Source organism: Perca flavescens, chromosome 11 (genome assembly GCF_004354835.1).
Source record: "Perca flavescens isolate YP-PL-M2 chromosome 11, PFLA_1.0, whole genome shotgun sequence".
Classification (NCBI taxonomy): domain Eukaryota; kingdom Metazoa; phylum Chordata; class Actinopteri; order Perciformes; family Percidae; genus Perca; species Perca flavescens.
The window spans coordinates 22,871,105-22,893,646 of NC_041341.1; the positions used below are offsets into that span (position 1 = coordinate 22,871,105).

The 22,542-nt window shown below is 39.1% G+C and overlaps 3 protein-coding genes across 7 annotated transcripts; 1 reads left to right on the forward strand and 2 right to left on the reverse strand.

The window, feature by feature from the left end:
• Window positions 1-1,694: 1,694 nt before the first annotated feature.
• tmem169b (transmembrane protein 169b) lies at window positions 1,695-4,156 on the reverse strand. The gene is given in 4 exon segments (XM_028591424.1): window positions 1,695-2,081; window positions 2,083-2,339; window positions 2,473-2,860; window positions 3,512-4,156. Coding segments are annotated over 3 exon segments (906 nt in total). The 5' UTR covers window positions 2,747-2,860; window positions 3,512-4,156; the 3' UTR covers window positions 1,695-1,706.
• Window positions 3,920-8,837, forward strand: LOC114564190 (involucrin). 4 transcript variants are annotated; one of them, XM_028591419.1, is made up of 14 exons: window positions 3,920-4,025; window positions 4,843-4,899; window positions 5,020-5,146; window positions 5,288-5,377; window positions 5,475-5,662; window positions 5,750-5,792; window positions 5,880-5,991; window positions 6,104-6,236; window positions 6,352-6,416; window positions 7,488-7,687; window positions 7,770-7,905; window positions 7,989-8,030; window positions 8,116-8,143; window positions 8,219-8,837. In XM_028591419.1, the coding sequence occupies exons 1-14, from the start codon at window positions 3,935-3,937 to the stop codon at window positions 8,344-8,346; spliced, it is 1,440 nt and encodes a 479-aa protein (XP_028447220.1). In that variant the 5' UTR covers window positions 3,920-3,934; the 3' UTR covers window positions 8,347-8,837. The 4 variants fall into 4 exon arrangements, with proteins under 4 accessions (XP_028447220.1, XP_028447221.1, XP_028447224.1 ...); XM_028591420.1 differs by having other exon boundaries at window positions 7,491-7,687; XM_028591421.1 differs by lacking the exon at window positions 3,920-4,025 and adding an exon at window positions 4,051-4,619.
• Window positions 8,838-9,694: 857 nt separating this feature from the next.
• Window positions 9,695-20,943, reverse strand: pfkla (phosphofructokinase, liver a). 2 transcript variants are annotated; one of them, XM_028590508.1, is made up of 23 exons: window positions 20,923-20,943; window positions 20,459-20,554; window positions 19,555-19,628; window positions 19,347-19,424; window positions 18,187-18,376; window positions 17,691-17,856; window positions 17,304-17,348; window positions 17,120-17,228; window positions 16,822-16,917; window positions 16,499-16,591; window positions 15,793-15,918; window positions 15,632-15,696; window positions 15,373-15,436; window positions 15,043-15,189; window positions 14,861-14,931; window positions 14,154-14,241; window positions 13,898-14,050; window positions 11,540-11,704; window positions 11,379-11,440; window positions 10,734-10,845; window positions 10,511-10,610; window positions 10,307-10,412; window positions 9,695-10,224 (listed from the first exon to the last, which is right to left on the reverse strand). In XM_028590508.1, exons 2-23 carry the CDS (start codon window positions 20,541-20,543, stop codon window positions 10,077-10,079), a joined length of 2,343 nt encoding a protein of 780 aa, XP_028446309.1. In that variant the 5' UTR covers window positions 20,544-20,554; window positions 20,923-20,943; the 3' UTR covers window positions 9,695-10,076. The 2 variants fall into 2 exon arrangements, with proteins under 2 accessions (XP_028446309.1, XP_028446308.1); XM_028590507.1 differs by lacking the exon at window positions 20,923-20,943 and adding an exon at window positions 20,643-20,768.
• Window positions 20,944-22,542: the final 1,599 nt, after the last annotated feature.

The window sequence follows — 22,542 nt, forward strand, 5'->3', positions numbered from 1 at the left end:
CCTGCTGATTTTTCTTTTCCACAATGTAGATTTATAAATGTTCACATAATTGTGATGTAATGACAAACACTTTATTTTCTTTGTGTAATTATTTACTTTGCATCCTGTGGTTTCAGAACATGTAATGTGTAATACAGACTCAATCCACAAACACTGATCCATGTCTCTGCCTGTATGAAAACAAAATTCAATTACTCCACCCAGCCGGGTCTGATCATAAACATTTGAATCACCAAATATTTAAACCATGTGATTGACTTAAACCAACCACATCATCTCAAATAAAACACCTAGCTGCAACAATTTCAGGAAGTGTACTAGACATAAATATTTAAAATAAATTAAATCAACATTCAAAATATGACTGTGTGGAAATGTAACAGGAGGAAAATTACAGTGAACTTCGTGTGTGGAACAAAACTCTGAAGCCTATACAAGTAGTTTAAGATCACAAATATCTGTCATGATGATGCCTTAAATATGAAAAAAACTTTTGTCAGCTTGTTCTGACTATGACTTCAAATTATGGCTGAATTGACCTGCTAAAGTGCCATGGGCCAAAGATTAGCTATCTCTCTTCCTCTGTACATTGTTTATGTACTATGTACTTGATGTGTACATTTAAGTGACAGCACACAGCAGCAACACATGGCAGCTTAAATATAATCAGCCTCGATGCCCAGACACCAACAAGTACTCGCATGCTGGGGTACTTCTTGATGAAACGCATCTTTTTAGGAATATGCACCATGTAAGCACAGTATCATCCAGAATAATACACTTATTACAGGGTAAGGGTGGTAATATTCAATATTTTTCTTATTGTCAACAAAACTTATGAAAGGCCAAAATCTACACTGGATTATTCCTTCTAACAAGTATTCTCTATGTATACGAAGCCTGATGTATTTAATCTGAGCCACACACTTCCACTGTTCTCCAAGAATTATCACAAATCAATGACTATAAAGTAATGCCATCCTTACTCTTTAAAAACTAGATGCTGACACAGAACCCCTTAACAAGACATTGCTCATCTTAAAGTGCTTATTGTTTTAGTCAATATTGTGCTCAATGGTGCATATTCCCAATCAAATCAATAATCTAACTTCCACAAAGTAATTGACACATGGAGCCCTTGGGGCAGTTGTCCACTTTTCCCAGATGGTAATTCAGCCTTACTTCAAATACTACTTCACAGAGTGATAATGATGAGTTAATACAAGACAGTGTTGCCTTAAACTTAACTTTTAAACCACTTAAACTTAATACATTTAATTACAGATATTTACAGATGAAGTGAAACTTGGTTTAACTTCAAGGCATAAAACGATGTGTGTATCCGTGTCCACAGCCAGTCTATCTATACTTTACTACAGGAGGCACCAAGGCCTACATGTATCAAAATGTTACGAGTAGGATTCAGTGATAGGAGGATAAAACGTACAAAAAAAACATTACCTCTCCCTTGCTCAGAGGAATAATTTATAGTGATCTGGATCCAATAATGCTTTACAAAATTTGTAGCAATAGTTCAGCATTTTAGAACAATTCAGGCAGTGTTTGATTAGTTGTCATTTACAGAAAGGTATAGTGAAACAGCTTTAATATACTTTCCTGTGACCGACTTAAATGCGACTTAGGCCTAAATCAACATGTGCCTTGGACCTCAGCCCCCCCCCCCCCATCTCCCACACACCCACACTTTACACTGATGATGTCTGGGCAAGTTCACTGGGGGCTTTGCTCTGCAGAGTGCCAGAAACAGTATCAGAGTCAAGCAGCTCCACTATGCTATAGGGGGAACAGTCCTCCAGTCCCAGCTTCCCACAGGCCCAGCCGCAGAAGCCTTTCTCCAGGTCTCTCACAGCTTGCCACCACTCGCTGAAGGCCCAGGACACCTGCACCACGGCGGAATATAGAGCCAGAGAGAGCGCCATGGGCATGATGAGCATGGGGTAGAAGATGATGAGGAAGGGGCATATTGTAATCTTGTGCCAGAACGTTCGCTCCTCATTGTACACCAGGAAGACATTGTACCAGGTGAGAGTGCCGTAGTAGAAGGAAGTTATAAAGGCGAGGAAGGAAAATCACGGGGGCACAGGAGAGGCTCCACAGGACAACATGGGGTCCCTGGCACACACCTAAACTGCAATTGCGTTTAGAGCCCTCTCCTGCCTCACACTCTGCATCAAGACGCTCCTTTGACTTAGCTAGATCCCTAAGTTCCTTCTTTGTCAAAGTGAGGTGAATGTCCACCACCTGACCCTTCTTCTTTCCTCGGGTGATGGTACCCGTCAGGGTCACGTAGCGGCTGTCTGGAGGAAGGCTCCATCCTCCTGTTAAGAGATAATTAAGATTTAAAGACAGTTACCTACATGACAAACAACAAAACAGAAAATGGCAAGGCAAGCAAACGAGAAATGTGGTTAACTAAAGTTCATTCTCAATTGAATCGGACACCCCTCTCACCTTCTCCTGTAGGTGTGCAGAGGAATTTAGCACCCTCCTCTGTGCTCCTCTCTGCTCCATCCTCACCGCCTTGGTCCTCTCCAGGTGCCCTCTCCATTTCAGAGCGGTAAACAATAATGGATTCTGGACGCGGGTCTTTCTTCTTCCTCCTCTTCCTCCTTATTGAGGGTCCCACTTCTCCATCGTCCATGTGGTTCCCTGATATGTCTGATCTTAAGGAAATCAACTGAGGGCTACCCTCTCCTTCAGTTTGAGACTCCTCTACCTGTGCCATGCTCTCACCTGATTCAGTAAACTTTTTGACTCTCGCTACTTTTTGACGGGTTATATATGAAGACTAACAATGAAGTCCTGTGCAGCACACACCCATTATGTTGAAGTGCTCAATCTAATGAAGATTTCACACACACACACACACACACACACACACACACACACACACACACACACACACACACACACACAGAGGAGAGAGAGAGGGGGAGAGAGAGATACATTAAAGAGCTGGTTTGCTTTTTTACAGTCACAATAATGCACTCATATGTACAGTGATCCTGGCCTAGATTCAGCAGTCACTTTTTCAGTGATGATGACTAATACAAATCTACCAAATTCTTTTCATCAATATCATCCATCTAATGATATTATGCATCTGAACAGACAGAGATTAAATCGCTCTAGACTGATGACAAACAAAGCGTAGATTTCTTCAAAGAGGGGGGGTTGTCTCTCTTTTGCATGACGGCGCAACGATAGGCTACTCTGTGGATATGCGAGCTCAGTCTATCATTCCACTCCTTTACAGACATAATGACATAAAAAAAATTACACAATTGATAGACGGATTGCAGGGGATTTCCCAAAAGAATCCATCATTTGATAAGAGGAGGTGAAATTGACAATGCAACCAATTCTTCACACAGCTGATCCACTCCCATTTAAATCCCACCCAGGTCCGCTCTTTTGTCTGCAGACGCCAGCCGGCGGACATTGAACAACATGTACTCTAAATAGAACTGCAATTGAAATTGAATCTTACCTTGACTAGGTTGGTCGAAGTAGATAAACTATACCATGTGCAGATAAATCACTGAATTTGTCTGAGACATTGCAAGCGAAGCAGCAGAGCCACACATCGCTGTGTTTTTGCCGATACAGATGCGCTACGCAAAAGGATTCCCAGAATAGCACTAAACCCGCCCCTCAACCATGATCCTCCTGACTGCATGCATGGATGTAGAGCCTGACTGCCTTCATAACATGCACATTAAAATAACTAATGTTAACGTTAGAGCTATCGCTAAATATCCTACGAACATGTCCTTACGCAACATTTCACTATTCACATGGGCTCCTGGCGCCTTATGTTTTGTATAACGTTGCAGTTTAATTAATTAGTAAACAAAATAATAATTAAAAAAAATTCAATAAAGTTTTGAATACAACATTATCAGTATACGTTATGTTAAAAAGGTTTAGCCAAGTAACTAGCAAGCTAGTCTCGCATTGCCAGACTACTAACGTTACTTCACGGCGCTGCGTCAAGCTAGCAGGCAACTAGTTTGGGTGTTAATTAACTAGCTAGCTAACCTTAACTACATGTTAACCTAGCTAAGCTAATTGCAGTGAGGAGATATGCACTTTTAACCGAAATGCACAATAAGCAGTCAGAGGTTTTTTATACAGTCGTTGTCATACCTGGCCATATCACCTGTCGGATTAACGTAGCTAGCATATCTAGCTAACGTTAATTGATAACTAGCTAGCTATGCTAATATCAAGTCTAATGAACTCAAAACCTTCCTGTGTCTAACTTTAATGCTTAGCTAGGTTTGCTGAAAGTGACATTTTAAATCTAAGACTTATAACGTTATAACTGTGGCTCTCCCAATTAAAATAATGAGTTATGACATGAACGCCTTGTCTTTAGCTAGCTACATCCATAATCGATTTAAATTAATACCGTTCTTTTAGGTTGAAACGTCTGAACCGTTGATGACAGCAGCAGCAGGCAGTAACCCGCCACAGTTGACAAGCAGCTAGCTAGCTAGCTAGCTAATGCCGCTAACGTAGACTGGTCTAGCTAAAAATGAACGACCAATATTCTCTTAACGTTAATAATATTGACAGCCTTCTCTTTCAGTTTGGTGAGTTTAGCTAGTTATTGAGTTCATTGTAGTTGTAGTTTTGTTGTCAGTTGATGTTTGCTTGCCTTGCAATGTTAACATTAAAGTTTTACCGTTAGCTGCTTGGCAAATGTGTGTCACCTAACTTAAGATAATTCATTCAGATAATAACACTTAGACTACTAATAATGATATAGATAGTAGTTATTTTTAAATAAGATAACTGCTGTTTGTATTTTGATAGCTCTTCAAACTCGGGAGCTTTCCCAAAAGAAGAATGACATCAACCAACAAATTAAAGGTAAAGTACTAGCTAGCTAGCTAGACATTTGTATGAAAGACAGGCTAACAAACAAATAGTTAGTTTACCATATTTTATGTTGTGAAATGGTTTCCATCAAGTTTTCACCTTTGTCAACAGTTTGTAGAGCTGATACTGCTGAGAGGAGGTCTTACATTGAAACAATCCACAGAGATATCAAGAAACTTGAGGAAGAAATCAGGGTGAAGCAGAGCACTGTGATACATAATAAAGCAAATGCTAGAAGGTATGATTATTGGTAATGAATGGGCCAAACTATGATGGACCAAGTTGATGATATACAATTTAATTCAACATAACTTAACATAAGCAGTGCAGTGAAGTTTTTATATTCATATATTACTGCTTGTCATCCACATAATTTTAGCATGAAGGCAACTAACAGCCTGCTTCTTCAGTATGAGCAGACACTGAAAGCAGAACTGGAGAGCAGAAAAGCCAGCTACAACCATGACATGTGGGTTCAGTTAGTTGTGGTGTTTAATTGCACTTCATATATTTTTGTGGGCATTAATTAACAAAGCTGAACTGTTTTGCATTTGTAACCCAACAAGGGAAGTCTACGAAGAGAGAATTGCAAGCTACAGGAAGACATTCCAGTTGCATAAAGAATATTATTACCAAAATACTCTTGCTCAAAAGCTCCTCGCGCTGCAGGCTGAAAAAGAGGAGATTGAGTGTAGGATCAAGACTTGTGATGAGCAAATAACAATGAAACAGAAGGAGCTGGACCATCTCGCTGGTAATAAAAGTTTTTTATCAACTTGCTCTGGTAGAGCTGAAATATTTACAGCTTTTGATAAAGTTAATTGAATTTCTTCCTGACCAGGTCCAGCAGTCGATTCTTCTTCCGATGAGAAACTACCAGACAGGTATCTTTCAGTGAATCTTATAGATAACAAAGAATAATGACACATAGCCTTTAGCAAAGCTCAGTTTGAGTTCACTTTTCTTTATAGTGTTTCTGGCCAGCAGCCCATAGCAGAACCAGAGAAACAATTAGATTCTCAGACAGAGGAAGAAAGTAATTTTTCCATTGACATCTCTTCTCTTCATCTCAACCAGACAAAGGTACTCCGATACATTGAACAATACTAATGCCTTGTAAAGCTTTTCATTATGAAATGTTAAAAGTTTCAGCAGGTCCTGTAGCCACTCTGATAAATATAAACATATCATGCAGAATGGTCATAGAACTTTTGTAGAGGCAAATGCTGAAGAAATTCATGAGGAAAACACTGTCCAGCATACTACCGCCTGCAGCCCTTCCCCAGAAGAAGAAAGCAATGAGCTGTGGTCATGTCATCCGTTGGATGGTAAGTAGAGGAAAGCCTGCTATGTGTTTCAGTTAATACTAACACGTTATACACCAGATGTCATGTATGGGTGTTTATGTTACATCAAACCTCATCAGAATATGTATTTCTTTAGAGGAAACACAGCCAGATGAGATGCACACTGAGGAGCAGGAAACTGGACAACAGGACCAAGTCTTGGTAATGTTATCTTTTATACATAGACTGTCCTTCAAATGGCCACTAGGTCCCTTTGGGTTTCAAATTATGACCTGAAAGTCAGGTAATCTAGGCACCTGCTGCATGGATTTTGACAATTTGTCTAAACCTACCTGTCTCCACAAGTGTACTCGTGAGTACACTTTTATGTCTCACAGCATCTGTCACATCATATACAGTACAGGCCAAAAGTTTGGACACACCTTCTCATTCAATGAGTTTCCTTTTTATTTTCATGACTATTTACATTGTAGATTCTCACTGAAGGCATCAAAACTATGAATGAACACATATGGAATTATGTACTTAACAAAAAAGTGTGAAATAACTGAAAACATGTCTTATAGATTCTTCAAAGTAGCCACCCTTTGCTTTTTTTATTAATAAGGGAAAAAATTCCACTAATTAACCCCGACAAAGCACACCTGTGAAGTGAAAACCATTTCAGGTGACTACCTCATGAAGCTCATTGAGAGAACACCAAGAGAGTTATCAAAAAAAGCAAAGGGTGGCTACTTTGAAGAATCTAAAATATAAGACATGTTTTCAGTTATTTCACACTTTTTTGTTAAGTACATAATTCCATATGTGTTCATTCATAGTTTTAATGCCTTCAGTGAGAATCTACAATGTAAATAGTCATGAAAATAAAGAAACACATTGAAGGAGAAGGCGTTTCCAAACTTTTGGGCTGTATTGTATGAAAAACACAATAGCAATGTCTCTTTCCAGAATAAATCTCAAATTACCGAGGATAATCCACAGATGTCACCGTTTACAGTTTTCATTGAGAACTATTTCCTACCAAAGTATGACCGCCAATGAAAACTCTTCTGTCAAGGTCCCTGAAATACCTGACTAACTAATTTCATTGCGTCTGTAAAGAGATTTTGCAGTGGAAATTTTCAAATGTTATTTTTTTGCATTGATTTATGTAACTGATAACTTTGTGTATCAGGTTGTATGGTCTATGCTGTAAATGCTACTTCAGACAAATCAACTTTTCCTGTTGGAAATACTTTTACACTCAAGGTGTTTTCTGCATATGAACAGCAGTCCACTGTATCAGTAATGGAGGAGGCAGAGGAGGACGAGGTGGAGGAAAAGGTAGTTATAGATGAAGAGCAGGCACCAAGCAAAGAGGACATTGAGGGAGTCACTGCTTTTCCTCACTCATCATCTCAAGAAACGAATCCTCAGTCATCCCCGGCAGAAATGACAGCTGTGCCTTCAACCCCATCATTCCCATTTAAGTAAGGCTTTCTCTGACTTGTCCAACACTTTGAATGACTTTCAAGACAGCCACTGAGAACGGTTTTCATTTGTTCACTTCAGCTTTAGCCATGCCAGCTCCCCACACCAAGGCACCTCTGATACCAAATCTCCAGCTTTCCTGTTCTCTCTGAACTCTGATCCTAGCACCCCGGGCTTCTCTGGGTTTGGATTTGACATGTGCTTGCCACAGGATGAGGTGAGGAGCGAGCAAAAGGAATAAGTGATTTGACAGAAATCACTGTTTCTTAGTTTTGGAATTACCTCCCAGTTTCTTTACAGGAGTCATCTTTCACTTTTACCGGCCCTTTTTTCAACGAGAAGGTACTGCTTTTTTACTGTAACCCCTCTTTTGTTTATACAGTATTACTACAACAAAAATACCAAACAATTGTTCCTCTCTTTTCAGAAAACCACAGAATCAAAGTCATCAGCCTGTAAGTATCAAATCTTTCTATTTTTGTGATGAGTATTACCAGATTTGAACTACAGGAATGTATATGGTTTTGCAGGTCCAGAGTTCTTGTTTGGCCAACCAGAGCAAATTGAAAACTTCCACTTTGCCTTTACCCCCAAGAGCCCTCAGACAACTAACAAAGATACCACCAGGGATGATTTTCCATTTTCATTCAACTTTTAAGAGTTGGAAGAAAACCATCTGAAATGCTGAATTATTTGTTTGAAAATTGTGTTTGTAAGACCAGTTTGTTACTTATTTTCTTCGTTAATGTTCTCATATAGTGGGCAATGAGAAATACCTTCGCTAAGCGTTTAACACTATAATACAACTTCAACAGTTAAAGTGAAGTTTGCCATGTAGGATTTTGTTTCTTTGTTCTGTTTATTTATTTCTGTCTGTTTAACTTAATGTTACTTTAAAAGCTATTTACACTACAAAGAACAAATTTCTAAAATTACCACAGTTGAGTGACTTTTTATTGAAGATATAGCATTATTATCAAAATAATACACACGTTTATATTTCTTTACAGATTTCTCTTTTGTACGTATAGTAGTTGTTAAGTTTATTACACTGCATATTTTGTGTATTGCTGTTCAGTTTGCATTCATTAAAGACAGAAGCAGTATTTCAGTCCTACATAGTGTATAAATAAAAGGAACTAATCATCACACTGGTCCGATGAGTCACACAGTCACATTCTGACATACAGTGAGTTAAAGCACCAATCACAATCTCAAGCCAACCACTGGACCACTTTCATTTTTGTGGAAATTAAAAAGGTGCTCCAAAAAATGTAGTAGCTCTCATTTATAGCTGAATCACATGGATATGCATACTTCTTTTACTTAAAGGAACACGCCGACTTATTGGGAATTTAGCTTATTCACCGTAACCCCCAGAGTTAGACAAGTCCATACATACCCTTCTCATCTCCGTGCGTGCTGTAATGCTGTCTGACGGCTCCAGCGGCATCAGGCCAGCACAGAACATCAGGTAATGGTTCCAGTAATCCTACTGCTCCGAATAAGTGACAAAATAACGCCAACATGTTCCTTTTTACATGTTGTGATTTATAGAATCACAGCGAGTACAAAAAACAACGTAACATGAGACACAGCCGTCTTCTAACTGTAAACAAACCGGGAACTATATTCTCAGGCGGAAGAATATAATACTTGGGCAGAGTGATATGCTCGCAGCAAGCCTGTCTGAGAATATAGTTCCCGGTTTGGTTACTGTTAGAAGATGGCTGTGTCTCATGTTACGTTGTTTTTTGTACACACTGTGACTATACAAATCACAACATGTAAATAGGAACAGGTTGGCGTTATTTTGTCACTTTTGTCACAATTCGGAGCAGTAGGCTAGTTGGAACCAGTTACCTGCAGGATCTGTGCTAGGCTAAGCTAATGCTGGAACCGTCAGACAGCGTTACAGCACGCACGGAGACGAGAAGGGTATGTATCGACTTGTCTTACTCTGGGGGTTACAGTGAATAAGCTAAATTCCCAATAAGGTGGCGTGTTCCTTTTAAGGTTTCTGATCAGATTATTTAAATCCACATCACAAGATGGGCTTTATATTATATATTTAGTAGTTTCATCTTTGTGGCACACCTGCTTGACTCTTAATTGCAGTGATTTGACTACACAGAGGCTTGGAACAAAGGAATAGCAAAATCTGCTCTACTGAATGCCTCATTCAATTAATGAATAGTTTACATACATTTTTACATTATTTAATAATACTGTAGCACCTATGACACTGACAATAGACTGAGATCCAATGCTGGCTTTAAAAGTCTACATGCATAGCACACTTAAAGTCTGCATAAGAACAAACTTTGGACAGATAAGGTAAAAAAAGAAAAAGAAAAGTGCAGCGAGTAAACGGTTGTTTTAGAGAGCCTAGAACCCAGAGTCAATGCTGATGGAGCGTCGAGTCACATGTTCAATCTCACCTGGGACATATTCACAGAAGCTGGTTTGGTACTTGGCCAACATTTTTAGCATCGGCCGAAGATTAAACCACCACTGGACCTTGGGCATTCGGTGTCTGAAAAACAGACATAAATGAAATTATTAAGACTGATTTATCACAAATTCTTGTTATTATATATAACTGTGACATAGCTTACTCAAAATCAGTCACATCCTTCAGTTCAGTGACAGGGATGAATGAGAGGACCTTCCTGTTGAGGCCAAGCACACATGCTGTACCCGGTGAGTTGGCGAACACACGGCCTGGTGGGGAATAAAAACAGTGGAATCATTACATTTCTGGGTTTTTCTGAGCAATTCAACTATGACTAGTCAACTATGACTTAATACAGTAACTGTACCTTGTCGGAAGTTTTCAGTCAATCTCTCAGAAATCCACTGGATAGCCTTCACACCCAACTTAGTGCCAAAATTTCTATCAAAGGGAGAAGGTGCCCCTCCCTGGAGCACAAACGGACAAATGGAGTATAAATACATTGCAAGACTCCGTCTCTTCACAGTATAAGAGTCACTGTAATGGAAATCTTTGCCAAGCTGTGTTTTGCCAGTTAGTGGCTCTTGTACCTGCTGAAGGTGTCCCAGCACATTGACTCTGCAGTCAAAGATGCCCTTTCCCTCTGATGAGTACAGCCTATGGATGAAATCTGTAGAGTAATTTTCATGGCAATTTTCATTCCTGTTGTGACAGAGAAAATGATCAACAAATTAAAAAAGAAATCAGACAATTTTATATATATATGCTGTGCAGTATGTCTTTTTGAATTTGGTTGAAATCAAATTTTTAGTATTTTCACTTCTGGTATGGCTCCAAGGATAGCACTTTCCTTCAGTCAGTTAATCCGCCACTTTGATCCAGACTGAAAATATCTCAACAACCTCGAGATCGTTTGCCATGAAATTTTGTACAAACAATAATATTCCCCAGATGATAACTTCTACTGACTTTGGCCATCTTCACTTAAAATATGGCGCTATTATCAAGTCCAAATATCCAGTCTGTCCAATTCTTTGGTTTATGACCAAATGCCTGCAAACTACAAACACTCCCATCAGCCTCAGCAGTACTTTGCTTTTAGCAAATGTTAACATGCTAACACGCTAAGGTGATGTACTGATGGAACATAGATGAAAAGATCAGACCCTTTTTTTTATTAACTTTTGCATTGCATAAGAATCTCTGTATGGCTAAATGAGGGAGATGTTATGTACCTCAGTACTAGACCCCGCTGGACGTCCTTCTTCATCTTTTCAGTCAAATGCTCCACATTGGTCTGTCAAAAGGCCAGATCATTAAAGTGACAGAAAGCTGTGAACATTGTAGACAAAAAGAAAAGAAACAGCAGAGGTTTTTGCTTTTCTTTTGGTCTTACCTTCAAGTCATGGATGTTGAAGGGGTCTTCAAAGATGTAGGCTGCGTCAGCACCCACAGCTATACCGGTGCAGGTTGCCAGATATCCACAGAACCCACCCATAGTCTCCACCACAAACACTCTTCTCTTGGTCCCAGAGGCAGATTGCTTGATCTTGTCGCAACCCTTAAGAAGAAATCCAAATGGCAGTGTGAAAGGAGACATTGGCAATTGAAGGCAGGGTCAAAAGTGTGGGTCTAGAAGAAATATGCTAAGTGCCTAGTTTCAACAAAATAAGGCTACGCCAAGGCCTCGATAAAAAGATAATCATTTATAATGTCTGCCAATATCATGTATATAATAATCAAATAATGAATTAGTTAAAATTACTCTCATTAAATATAATTGAATGTATGTACCGGATCTTGACTTCAGTTAGAAGAAACAGAAATGTGTGTCGAGAGGTCAGGGGGGGGTCAAACTGCCAGCACAAGACTGTCTCCTGGGGAAGGGTTGATTAGGTTAAGATATATCTAACTATTTCACGAGGGGATGGAGAGCCTCGGACTGATGATGCAGTCAGAGCTGTGGATGACTACGTACTGTTAGGAATATTTACCAATACTGTAGATAACAGTCATCTTAAAAGAATGTCTGTTCTTGGCAAGATAACACATAAAGCAATGCATGTCTTCACACAGAGCACTGATTCTAGAAGGGGAGGGGATGGTAGACTGGTTGGAAGTAGATTAAATTCCTCCTGAGTGGGAAAATACCCGGGGAAAGGTAGAGAGGGAATCCTCCAAGGTGTCGACTTCTCCCATTGGATGGAACATCGTGTGCCAAGAGGCTAGGATTAGCCTGTGCACCAACAAGGAAGCACCAAGTCTAAATCCTGGTTGCCCCCCACTTTAGTATTAGCCAATCATAATAGTTTGCAAATTTCTATATGAACTCACGTAACCAGTATTCAGTATTTTTTGGGGGGCGAGAATAGACAGAGTAACCACGGCCGGCTGACTGTGGATGCTCAAACCGAAAAGATCCTTGTATAGAAGTTTTCTTTTTATTATTCCAGCTTTAATAAACCACCTAGAATGAAAGAAGTTGATTGTTTTCTGTCCTGACTGACCAATTGGACAGTGTTACCTGTTTTTCTCTCCTTCCTCTCAAAGTTAAAAACTAAAAGTCTATATCAGGGGTCGGCAACCTTTTTGATATGAAGTGCCCTTTTCAAAATTTCTTGTTTATTAATGTGCCATGTCAACATTAAGTTTAATTATGACATCACATCAAAATGTAATATCCAGGGAATCTGTAATTTTATTCCATAGCAACATTTGATTTAATTTCATTATCAGGACCTTGTAATTATTATTATTGTATATTATTATGATTATGGAAACATGGTTTTAGTATGCAGCGTCCTGATTGGTGGAAAATGGGCTGACAAAAACATCACTGTCAAAGAGCCTGAAGCGAAAAGCCCAGCAGGTCCTGTATGCCTCATTTTCAATGAAACGATGCTGTGGCAAAATAATAATAACACAACCAGCATCATTATCAAGAATGAAGAACACAAACATAACGATTGCATCATTCATGTGCATATTAAGTAGCCACATGTATTTGTTTTGGTCTTATAATGCGTCCATATTTACCGCTCCAGCTGAGAGGATGGTTTCTTCAACCAGCTTAAGTTTATAAGAATTTGTCCAAATTTCAAGATTCCCTGCAAACTAAGATAAACGGTTAGATTTGCTATTTGCAGAGTAGAGCTGTGTTTGCGTAAAACAGCGTGGTGGACAAGAGTGTACTGAGCAGACAGAGCAGATTAAAATATCGCCTCTTACATGTTTATGCCAGTCTACACAGGTGAGTGGATTGATAAGTATTGACTTTTAACTCACAAAGGTTTTAATGTAGCCTACTTACAGTAACAAGACTAGCATTAGTTCATCTGCCCCAGCAGCCGTTGGTAATCCTCTTTGTATTGTTCCCAATTAGAGATATGAGTCAATCAAACTACCGTAAATAACAGGTCGCGCAACTGTGAACGTTGTAATTTGGCATGCGGATGAGAGAGTGCTTCAGCATTTCAACCATGATTTCAACACATCAATAACTCTCTTGCACACATATTGCCAGCGTGCCATTGGTTAAGGTCCCTCGTGCCCATAGTGGCACGCGTGCCTAAGGTTGCCAACCCCTGGTCTATATGCTTACTGGTTTTGACTAAGTATACAAAGTTCAAAGTGTACCTTATTAATACAGCAGCTCAAATAACATGCAGTGTTTTCTGGCTTGGTTCAGTCTCTATTCGTGTTAATCCTGAAACATCAAAGTCACACAGTTAATTTGCCATCTGCTCAGCATTACCTCCATGGCAGCATTGACAGCCGTGTCTGCTCCCAGGCTGAAGTCAGTTCCAGGGACGTTGTTGCTGATAGTAGCAGGGATTACACACATGGGGATGCAGAGCTCATCATAGTGACTCCGGGCTTCAAACAGCTGCAGCACACCTGCATACCCCTTTGAAAGTCACCAGCAGAAAGATTGAAAACCTCTTTGATGTAACACTGACAATAATATACAGGTACTGCACTTCTGGTTTTTTGAAAGGTTGTTCTTATACCTCGAACCCTCCAATTACAAGCAGAGCTGAGATTTTGAACTTGGTGATGGTTTCCACAATCTTCTCCATGTGTTTGTTTGGAAGAGTTCTGAAATAGGGCATGAAACAGAAATCAAAAATCACTTTCAGAGGCACTCTGACAATTTTACATTTTGCTAGTCACTAGGAGATGTTGCATTATGGGAACTGTAAGATGATGATGATTTAACACAATATTGATAAAATCCTCTATTACAGTATAGATTATTAGGTATATTAAAAAGGTAGGAATATTAAAACATCAATATATATTGTGATAAGGATTTTCTTTTAATAGAACATTTTGATTTGGCTAATCTAGCAAATTAAAAACTTGACAAATCAAGGTACTTTATCATATTTATCCAAAAATGATGAAACTCCAATTTAGCAATAATGCAGACCTGCTACTGTAATTGATTTTCCAAATTGCCCTCAGTGGCCAGTACACCCAGGGAAATGACAGGAATCCATAAAACAGTATAAATGATATCAGAAAAATCTCTGACAATAAACAAATGATATATGTTGTCATATTGCCTCTTAATAGCCTCTCCTGCATCAATTCTAGCCTGTATTTTCCCCAAAGTCCCCAAACGTTATGAAAGTACAATACTAAACTGTTGGAGTACTCTTAAGATTAACTAAATATGTTCATATTATAGAAATCAAAGTGTCCTGATGCTCACCGTTTTGTCCCCAGCAGTGAGCCTCCTTGGCCTGTCCATCCCGCCACACTGTGCCATTCCATCTCAGAAAGCTGCAGACAGACAGGTGTCAGCACTGAACAGTTTCCACTCAGTCTCATACAGGTTACTTGTTGCTAAAATCTACTGCAGTGTAGTAAAGACTGAGTAGTAGAAGCTCATACCTCTCCATTGGCAAGTCCTTGAAAGCCATCCTGGACAGCGTAGACCTTGTGTCCTTGAGCAAGCGCTAACCTTGCAGCAGACCTCACCGCTGCATTCATCCCCGCAGCCGGAGCTCCCACGTTCAGAATAGCCAAGGAGAAATTGCTCTGAGGGAACATGAGTCAGATATTAATAAGCACATTTGTGCTTAAATGTTGTGATTCTTTTGCATGTGAATGCTAATGCTGTGTGTGTGTGTGTGTGTGTGTGTGTGTGTGTGTGTGTGTGTGTGTGTGTGTGTGTGTGTGTGTGTGTGTGTGTGTGTGTGTGTTCATGTTAGTGAGACTTACCTCAGACTGGACAGGCTTCTCGAATGAAAGAAGCTTGTAGATGTTCCAGTTCACCTCAAAACTCCTGCAAGCAAATCATTATTTATTTTTTAGCTTGGACTCGTTTATTATTTGCATAGAAAAACTTAAAATAAATTGTGGGCATGATAAAATTAATATGAATAGATGATATATTTACAAGGGGCTTACAAAGCAGTTTTGCACAATAATATAATGATTATACCTATTGTATATACATGAAAAATATCTCAGCTCTCACCCTCCACGCAGTTTGACAGCCTCATCAAACCTCTTCTCGTTCATGGCCTTCTGCACCAATTTAGTCTGCAAATGACGGTACAATCAAAAAATACAGCAACATCCCACTGTTTGTTAGTATGTCCATTAAAATCAATTATAGAAGAGAGGAGAGTGACTCACCATCTCCACACACTCCATTAGAGGCAGACGAACGGCACGGTTACCCGACAGGCCGATGGCACAGGCTGGGGTGTCGGGAGTGGCCTCCAATAGGGCAATCACCGCCTCCATTCCCAACTTACTGCTCTACAAACACAATAGAGTCCATACTGTACAAGTGCATTTACATGCATAGATAATGAATGTTGCAGAGCATCACTTCCTACACATCAGTAATGTCTTGTATTGGTCATATCGATGATGACAATAATTTGTCTAAATGAGAGGCATGTTCTACATTTAGGCAGTTTAGATCTACACTTTAATGTTCAAACTATTTCTGAAATAGATAAACGAGCCATAAGGGCAAAATCTGGTTATCACCAAATTCCTAATTTGAAGTTGAAGAAAGTCCACCCAGATGGTGGAAACTAGGCATATTTTAGGAAAAAAAAAAAATTATATATATATTTCTTGATGCTGCACTTTCATATGGCTCTTTGTAGCATTACCTATTTTAAAGCTAATGTACTTGCACTTACTACTTGTCTGGAGTTTGCACCTTCAAGGTTGAACGCACTTAATTGTAAGTCGCTTTGGATAAAAGCATCAGCTACATTGACATGTAATGTAATGTAATAAATAATTGTATGGCCTCAACAATTTGTTAATGTGCCATAGCTGCATTTTTGCAGTATCAAAACGTTCAGTATGTTGTCCAACTCACCAGTACTCTGTCAAACGCTGAGGGAGTTCCTCCTCGCTGAACATGACCGAGTACGGTCACTCTGGTATCATAACCCAGCCTCTGTACCACCAGCTTCAAACACACATGGACACATTTCAGTATATCATGGGTTTGTCATTTAGCATGCATCCACAACAGACATAATATGAAAGAAAAGTCCTTAACAAATATTTAAGCGGAAACTCTGAACACTGAACTCTGATAGTTCAACCTTTGCCTGTTTACATTTGAATGATATTTCTACATCACAGGCAGTTGTTTCATACATTGCCATCAATCAGTCCTTAAATCTTTAAACTTACGTCTTTTACGTAAGTTGAGGTGATGGGCTTGCCATTTCTATCAATGGCTCCCTCTGCGATGATTATAATGTTGAGTCTTGAACCCGTTAAGCGGCTCTGGAGGTAAACAGATATATACATATTAGCCAGTAAGTCAGTAAGTACAATCCTGCTTTTAAGTCCTATATTTTAAGAGAGGTAACCAAAGCATGTTTATATTCTCCTATTTCAAAACAGAGTGACCTCACCTGAATACATATATACATATGTGCCTGGGGCTAATATACAGTCTTGACTTGACTTGTTTTTTGTGTCTTACCCCCTCTAGACGGGAACACATATGGTCCTCCCAGGCCTCCTGAGGAGGAGCTTCTGGAATAAGGAGCCAGTCCGCCCCAGATGCCAGTGCTGACACCAAAGCCAGATATCTGGAGTAATAGAACAATTTGTATAATTCACTGGCAGTTTATGAAAGAAAGCAAATTTGTCAGAGCGTAACTCACCCACAGTGTCGCCCCATGACTTCCAGAACAAAGGTGCGCTGGTGGCTATAGGAGGACATTTTTAATAAAACATAAGCAAACAAGGCAGCAAGTCCAGGCAAGATCACATTCCAAACAGGCTATTTTTCTTTTTACAGTCATTATCACTTTTCTGAGCACATCAGTTGCACATTTTGTCCAAATAATAGTCCAAAATAGACAGTATCTATGTACTGGTATAAATATATCTATTTACTACTGTGTTCTTGTTATATTTTCATATTCTATAACTTATTTACTAATCACTGAACAAATGACTATCACTCATGTCAGTGACCTCATAATAATTGCTTTGATGAAACACCAGTTGCTTCAGTGTTGCCACTGTTCAGTATCGCAGGGTCTGACCTTTGTGCAGTGGTCATGATAGCATCAATTATCTCCATGATGCGATGCAGCGCAGAGTCAGCTCCAATGGTCATGTCAGTGCCGCAGAAGTCGTTGTCGATGGAGCCCACAAGCCCCACGATGTTCAGGTGGCCATGCTGCCTGGCTAGAGTGTCTGTGATCCTTCCTGAAGTAACACACACATTGCTGTAGATGTTACACTAGCAGCTTCCTATTATATACACCAAAGCAAAGGGAAATATTCATATTACTACAGAATGATTCATAAATATAAATGCTAACTTTGTGGATGATAGAGCTCTTTAACTGTCTATACCAGTGTTGACATTAAAGGATACAAAGTCGATCACATACCCTGGACAATGAAATGATGCCTTAAAGGACTATTTCAGCATAGGATGAAATTGTATTGCATTGTTTCCTATAGTATGAGTACATAATGAGGGTTAACTATTTTTCAAGGCTCCACGACAAGTTGACAACGAGAGCACTTTACCTTTCTGTACGAGCTCATCCAGCAGACTGCTCCACTCACTGCGGAAGATGTTGGCTCCGGTGAGGCTGCCGTCTCCACCACACACACACAGGTTGGTGATGCCTTTCTTCACCAGGTTGAAGGCGGCAGCAAGCCTGCCCTCACGAGTTGTGAAGGCCTTGCATCGGGCGCTACCTATCACAGTGCCACCCTGCAGCAGAGACATCATATAACAAGTGACAAACCAAATCAAGACAAACAGGACATTGTAATCTTTGAAAAATGTCAAGCTAAGTCTCAGATCCATTTCTTTTTACTCTGGCTACTGATGGTATTGTTACATAGTGATATGACACATCAGACATCTAAAATGGAAGATTCAGATTAGATGAAATGTGAGCAGAGATTGGAAACAGAGCCAGATTGCAAGTCGTCACTCCAGACACATTTGTGCTTTGAGGCCAATTGTAAACTGCCATCCAAGGCTTAGAAATAGCAGTGGCTCCCAACTTGTGGGTCGTGACCCCCACAAAGCGTCACAAGATTAATCTAAGGGGTTGCAATTATTACAGTAGGAAATAAGAAAAAAACAATATTCTGCTACATAAGGTGAAATGTGAAATTACTCTTTGTTTGAACTGCTCAAAATTAAACATAAACCCTGAGACTACTGGTGAGTAGACATTGCTTTGTATTAAGGGGTCATAAGCAAAAAGAAAGAAAGAAAGAATAGAAACCAGTGCTATACAGAATCTGCACATATCTGGATTGTATTATGTACTGTAGGTAAAACGCAACAATAATGAACAAACAATAGAAAAAGTAGCACATGCACTTCAATACATTTGCTGCATAAATTCAAGACAACTTAATGCAAAAAGGACAGTTCAATTGCTCATAATTTTCTTTTGAATAGCGCAACTTTCCGCTTCTTCAGGCTTAAAGCACATGCAGCAAGGCCCCTTACCAGGTTATAATCAGTATTACACAGGCAGGAAGAGAAGAGATGAGAGGAGATGGATGAAAACAATAACATTCCTATTAAATCCATAAAAAAGAAAGAGAAATAGAAAGAGATATTTAAGACCAGGGAGCAACAAATTCTAAATCAGAAAACAATTAAAGCATAATAGGCCTTTTTCACAAGAGATTTTGACATGCAAGGTCATATTTTAACCTACCTGTTGGATGATGTTGGTCACACTCTGCCAGTTTGCCAGTTTGATGTTGTCTCCCCCATCCACCAGGCCCTGGTATCCCTGAAAAGTCATTTTCCAAATGATATGTTAGTGTTAAAAAGAACAATGTGGGCATTTCAAGCAAGCATAAATAAATACCTACAGTATGTAATGTTTAATGAGGTCATATTAATAAAAACAGCTTGTTTACCTCATAAATAAGATAGACCTGGGCCCCCACATAGATGCCCATTCTGGTCACAGCTCGGACAGCAGCATTCATCCCTGGGTCGAGGATTGTTGCATAAAAATATTAGACTCACATCTGCTTCTCGTTACACACAAGCTGTTACACAATTACCCTGCATGAGGAAATCAAACACTGCAGTGGATATGGCTTCATTATCTCTTATTCAGCAAAGGTGCCACCTGCTCTGTGTAAGCAGTAACCAAAGTCCTTGACAAGCATTACTTGAACAGACCCTGACAGCATATGAGTTACCAGTGGTGGAAGTACTCAGATTTAGTAAGTAAAAGTAACAGTAGCCTACCACAGTCTGTTACAAGTGCATTCTTAATTTTACTTTATTAAAAGTGTAAAACAATAAGTGTGTTCTTAAAGTCCCACAAGTAAAAGTATGCAGTATGCAGAATGGCCCATTTCAGAATAATGTTACATAATAGGATTATATTATTGATGCATTCAGCACTTCAATGTTGAACTGGTAACGGTAACGGTGGGGCACATCTTAATTAGGCCTAGCTTACTGCTGAGTAGCCTGTGGACTTTACCCCAGAGGATCAATAAAGTCTTCATTTAATGATATGTTGATTATATTTTGTATTATTAATCTGAATCTGCAAAGTAACCAGTAGTACCTAAATGTATCAAATGTGTAATGTAGTAAAACTACTATATTTGTCTCTGAGTTGTAGTAAAGAAGTATAAAGTAGCAGAAAATGGAAATAGGATACCTCAAATAGTACCTTAAGTACAGTAACGTTACTTGAGTAAGTGTAACGTAGCCTACTTAGTTCCTTCCAACCATTGTGACTTATAGTTCCATACTTAAAGGCTGCTAACTAATGTTAGTTTGGCTGAATTTTAAAGTCACCTTGTGCATCTCCACCGCTGGTCAGCACTGCCATGGCTCGACCAGCTCCCGTCATCTTCAGTTTCTCCAAGTCTATCGAGGACATTTTGACCCCCTCTGTTTACGACAAGGAAACAGGGCGAAAATGAGAATGCTCCGTTTACTAGCTAAATAATGTTCGGTTTTAGGTAACGTTAAACCATACTGTCTATGCGTTAAACCCTGGACAGGTGTTGCTTCCTCGTTAGCAGGTTAAAACTTGAAAGTTACAACAGATTCCAGTGTAACTCCGCCCTGTTCACTGGGAAGATCCTAGTGGGCGTTTATTTTACAATCCCACACGGTGCGGAAAACTCTTTTCCAGATTAACAAATTTGATGTCATTAACCCCGCCTTCTCGCCGAGCCCGAGGTAAACAGCACGTACAACCCGAACTAATTTCAACAGGTTATTGCGCAAAGAATCACGTCAGAGGAAACATGTACCTAGAACTTCAATTATGTAGAACCGTAGAACTAGAGCTAGGGGTGTAGATACAAATATTCTCCCTTTGCAACATAATTAGGCCAGCGAAGCAAGAGAAGTCCCGAAGTATATTTTTGTGCCAGTATACATAAAATAAATTAATAGTATGAATACATAATAGACAATATAAAGTGAGGTGGACAGATTTGTAGTTTGTATTTTGCCAGTTTTCACTATAGTGGCTACTGAGGAGCAAAATAATCTAAGGGCCCTTAATTAAGGCTTTTATTTTTATATTGCCTAATTCAGTAATTTTTTGCATTCCTAATGCACACTCAAACTGGTATGACAAAAATATTAAATCATTAGCTCTGCCTCCAAGTTTTGCTCTAAAAACAATTAACATTTTAAAAACATATCAGGGCTATAGCTACCAGTCATGTCCTCAGTATTGTTTCTGGGAATTTGGATATTTTAACAATCTAGGGAGGAGTTTACATACAGAAGTCTACTTCTGATATTCTTTAGAATCAGTATCTTTGAATGCCCCGGGTGTTCAAATTAATGGATTTAGTGTTCTCCAACAATTTCCTGGCAGTTTTCATAAAAAAAAAAACATTATGTAGGGAGATACAATTTACAGAAAATATAACTAAATAGTCAAATAAATAAATAAAAATAATGTAAGAAATATTTAAGGGCATGAAATTTGTGCGACCTCAGTACTTCTAAAATCGTGGCTATGGTCGTGTTTCATATTACATTGATGTTATATAAAACCCTTGGACTACGGGTACTGTAGCTTCTATGAATACACATGAAACATGCATGTAATTATTCTCTAAAAATCTATAAATTATGGGTATAGTTAATGAGATGAAAATAAACAAGCATCTTTTGTGTCACAGAAGAGACGGACAACAGTGTGTTGGGTACAGTACATCAGCATTTATTCCATGCAGAAGTTTGCTCTGATTTTATTCTCCCAGATACCCATTGCACTGTACACTGGATAATACAGGAAACGGACAGGATTGGTTGATCATAATGCCATTCAACAGGAAAGGGAGTTGGAAATGAAACAAAGAAACAGATGTTAAATACATGGGATGAGGCAACATGATGTCTACAGTTAAGAGACAATTTCACAGAAATTCAGATGTAAGTAACTGGTATTTTGATTAAAAAAAAACGAGAGAAAAAGGGATCTCTGCAGAAGAACAGAAATCGGCATCACACATGCCTTCAAGCTTAATGTCTCATTTACCCTCCGGTGACAGTCCACGGACTGGCTTTTGGTTGTATTAGAATTGATTTCCTGTAGCCTAAAAAGCTTTAGGAATGCCTGAGGTTGCCAATTACTGATGAAAAGTCGGCTAAATCAATACTTAATGATGAATAGTCCCCCACAGGGTCACAAAGACAAAAATGATGACCATGATATGACAATGCTTTTGTTCTCCCATACAAACACTGTCCTCTTCTGATACCAATTTATTGTGCTTCCTTTAAATAATACTTTTCAGGAAAAAAAAAAAAAAAAAAAAAAAAAAAATCATAGGTCATAACTTTTCTAAAGCTGCCTGAAATTAAAAAGAACACAAACCTTACCAGTCATTCATAATAAATTAATTAAATAA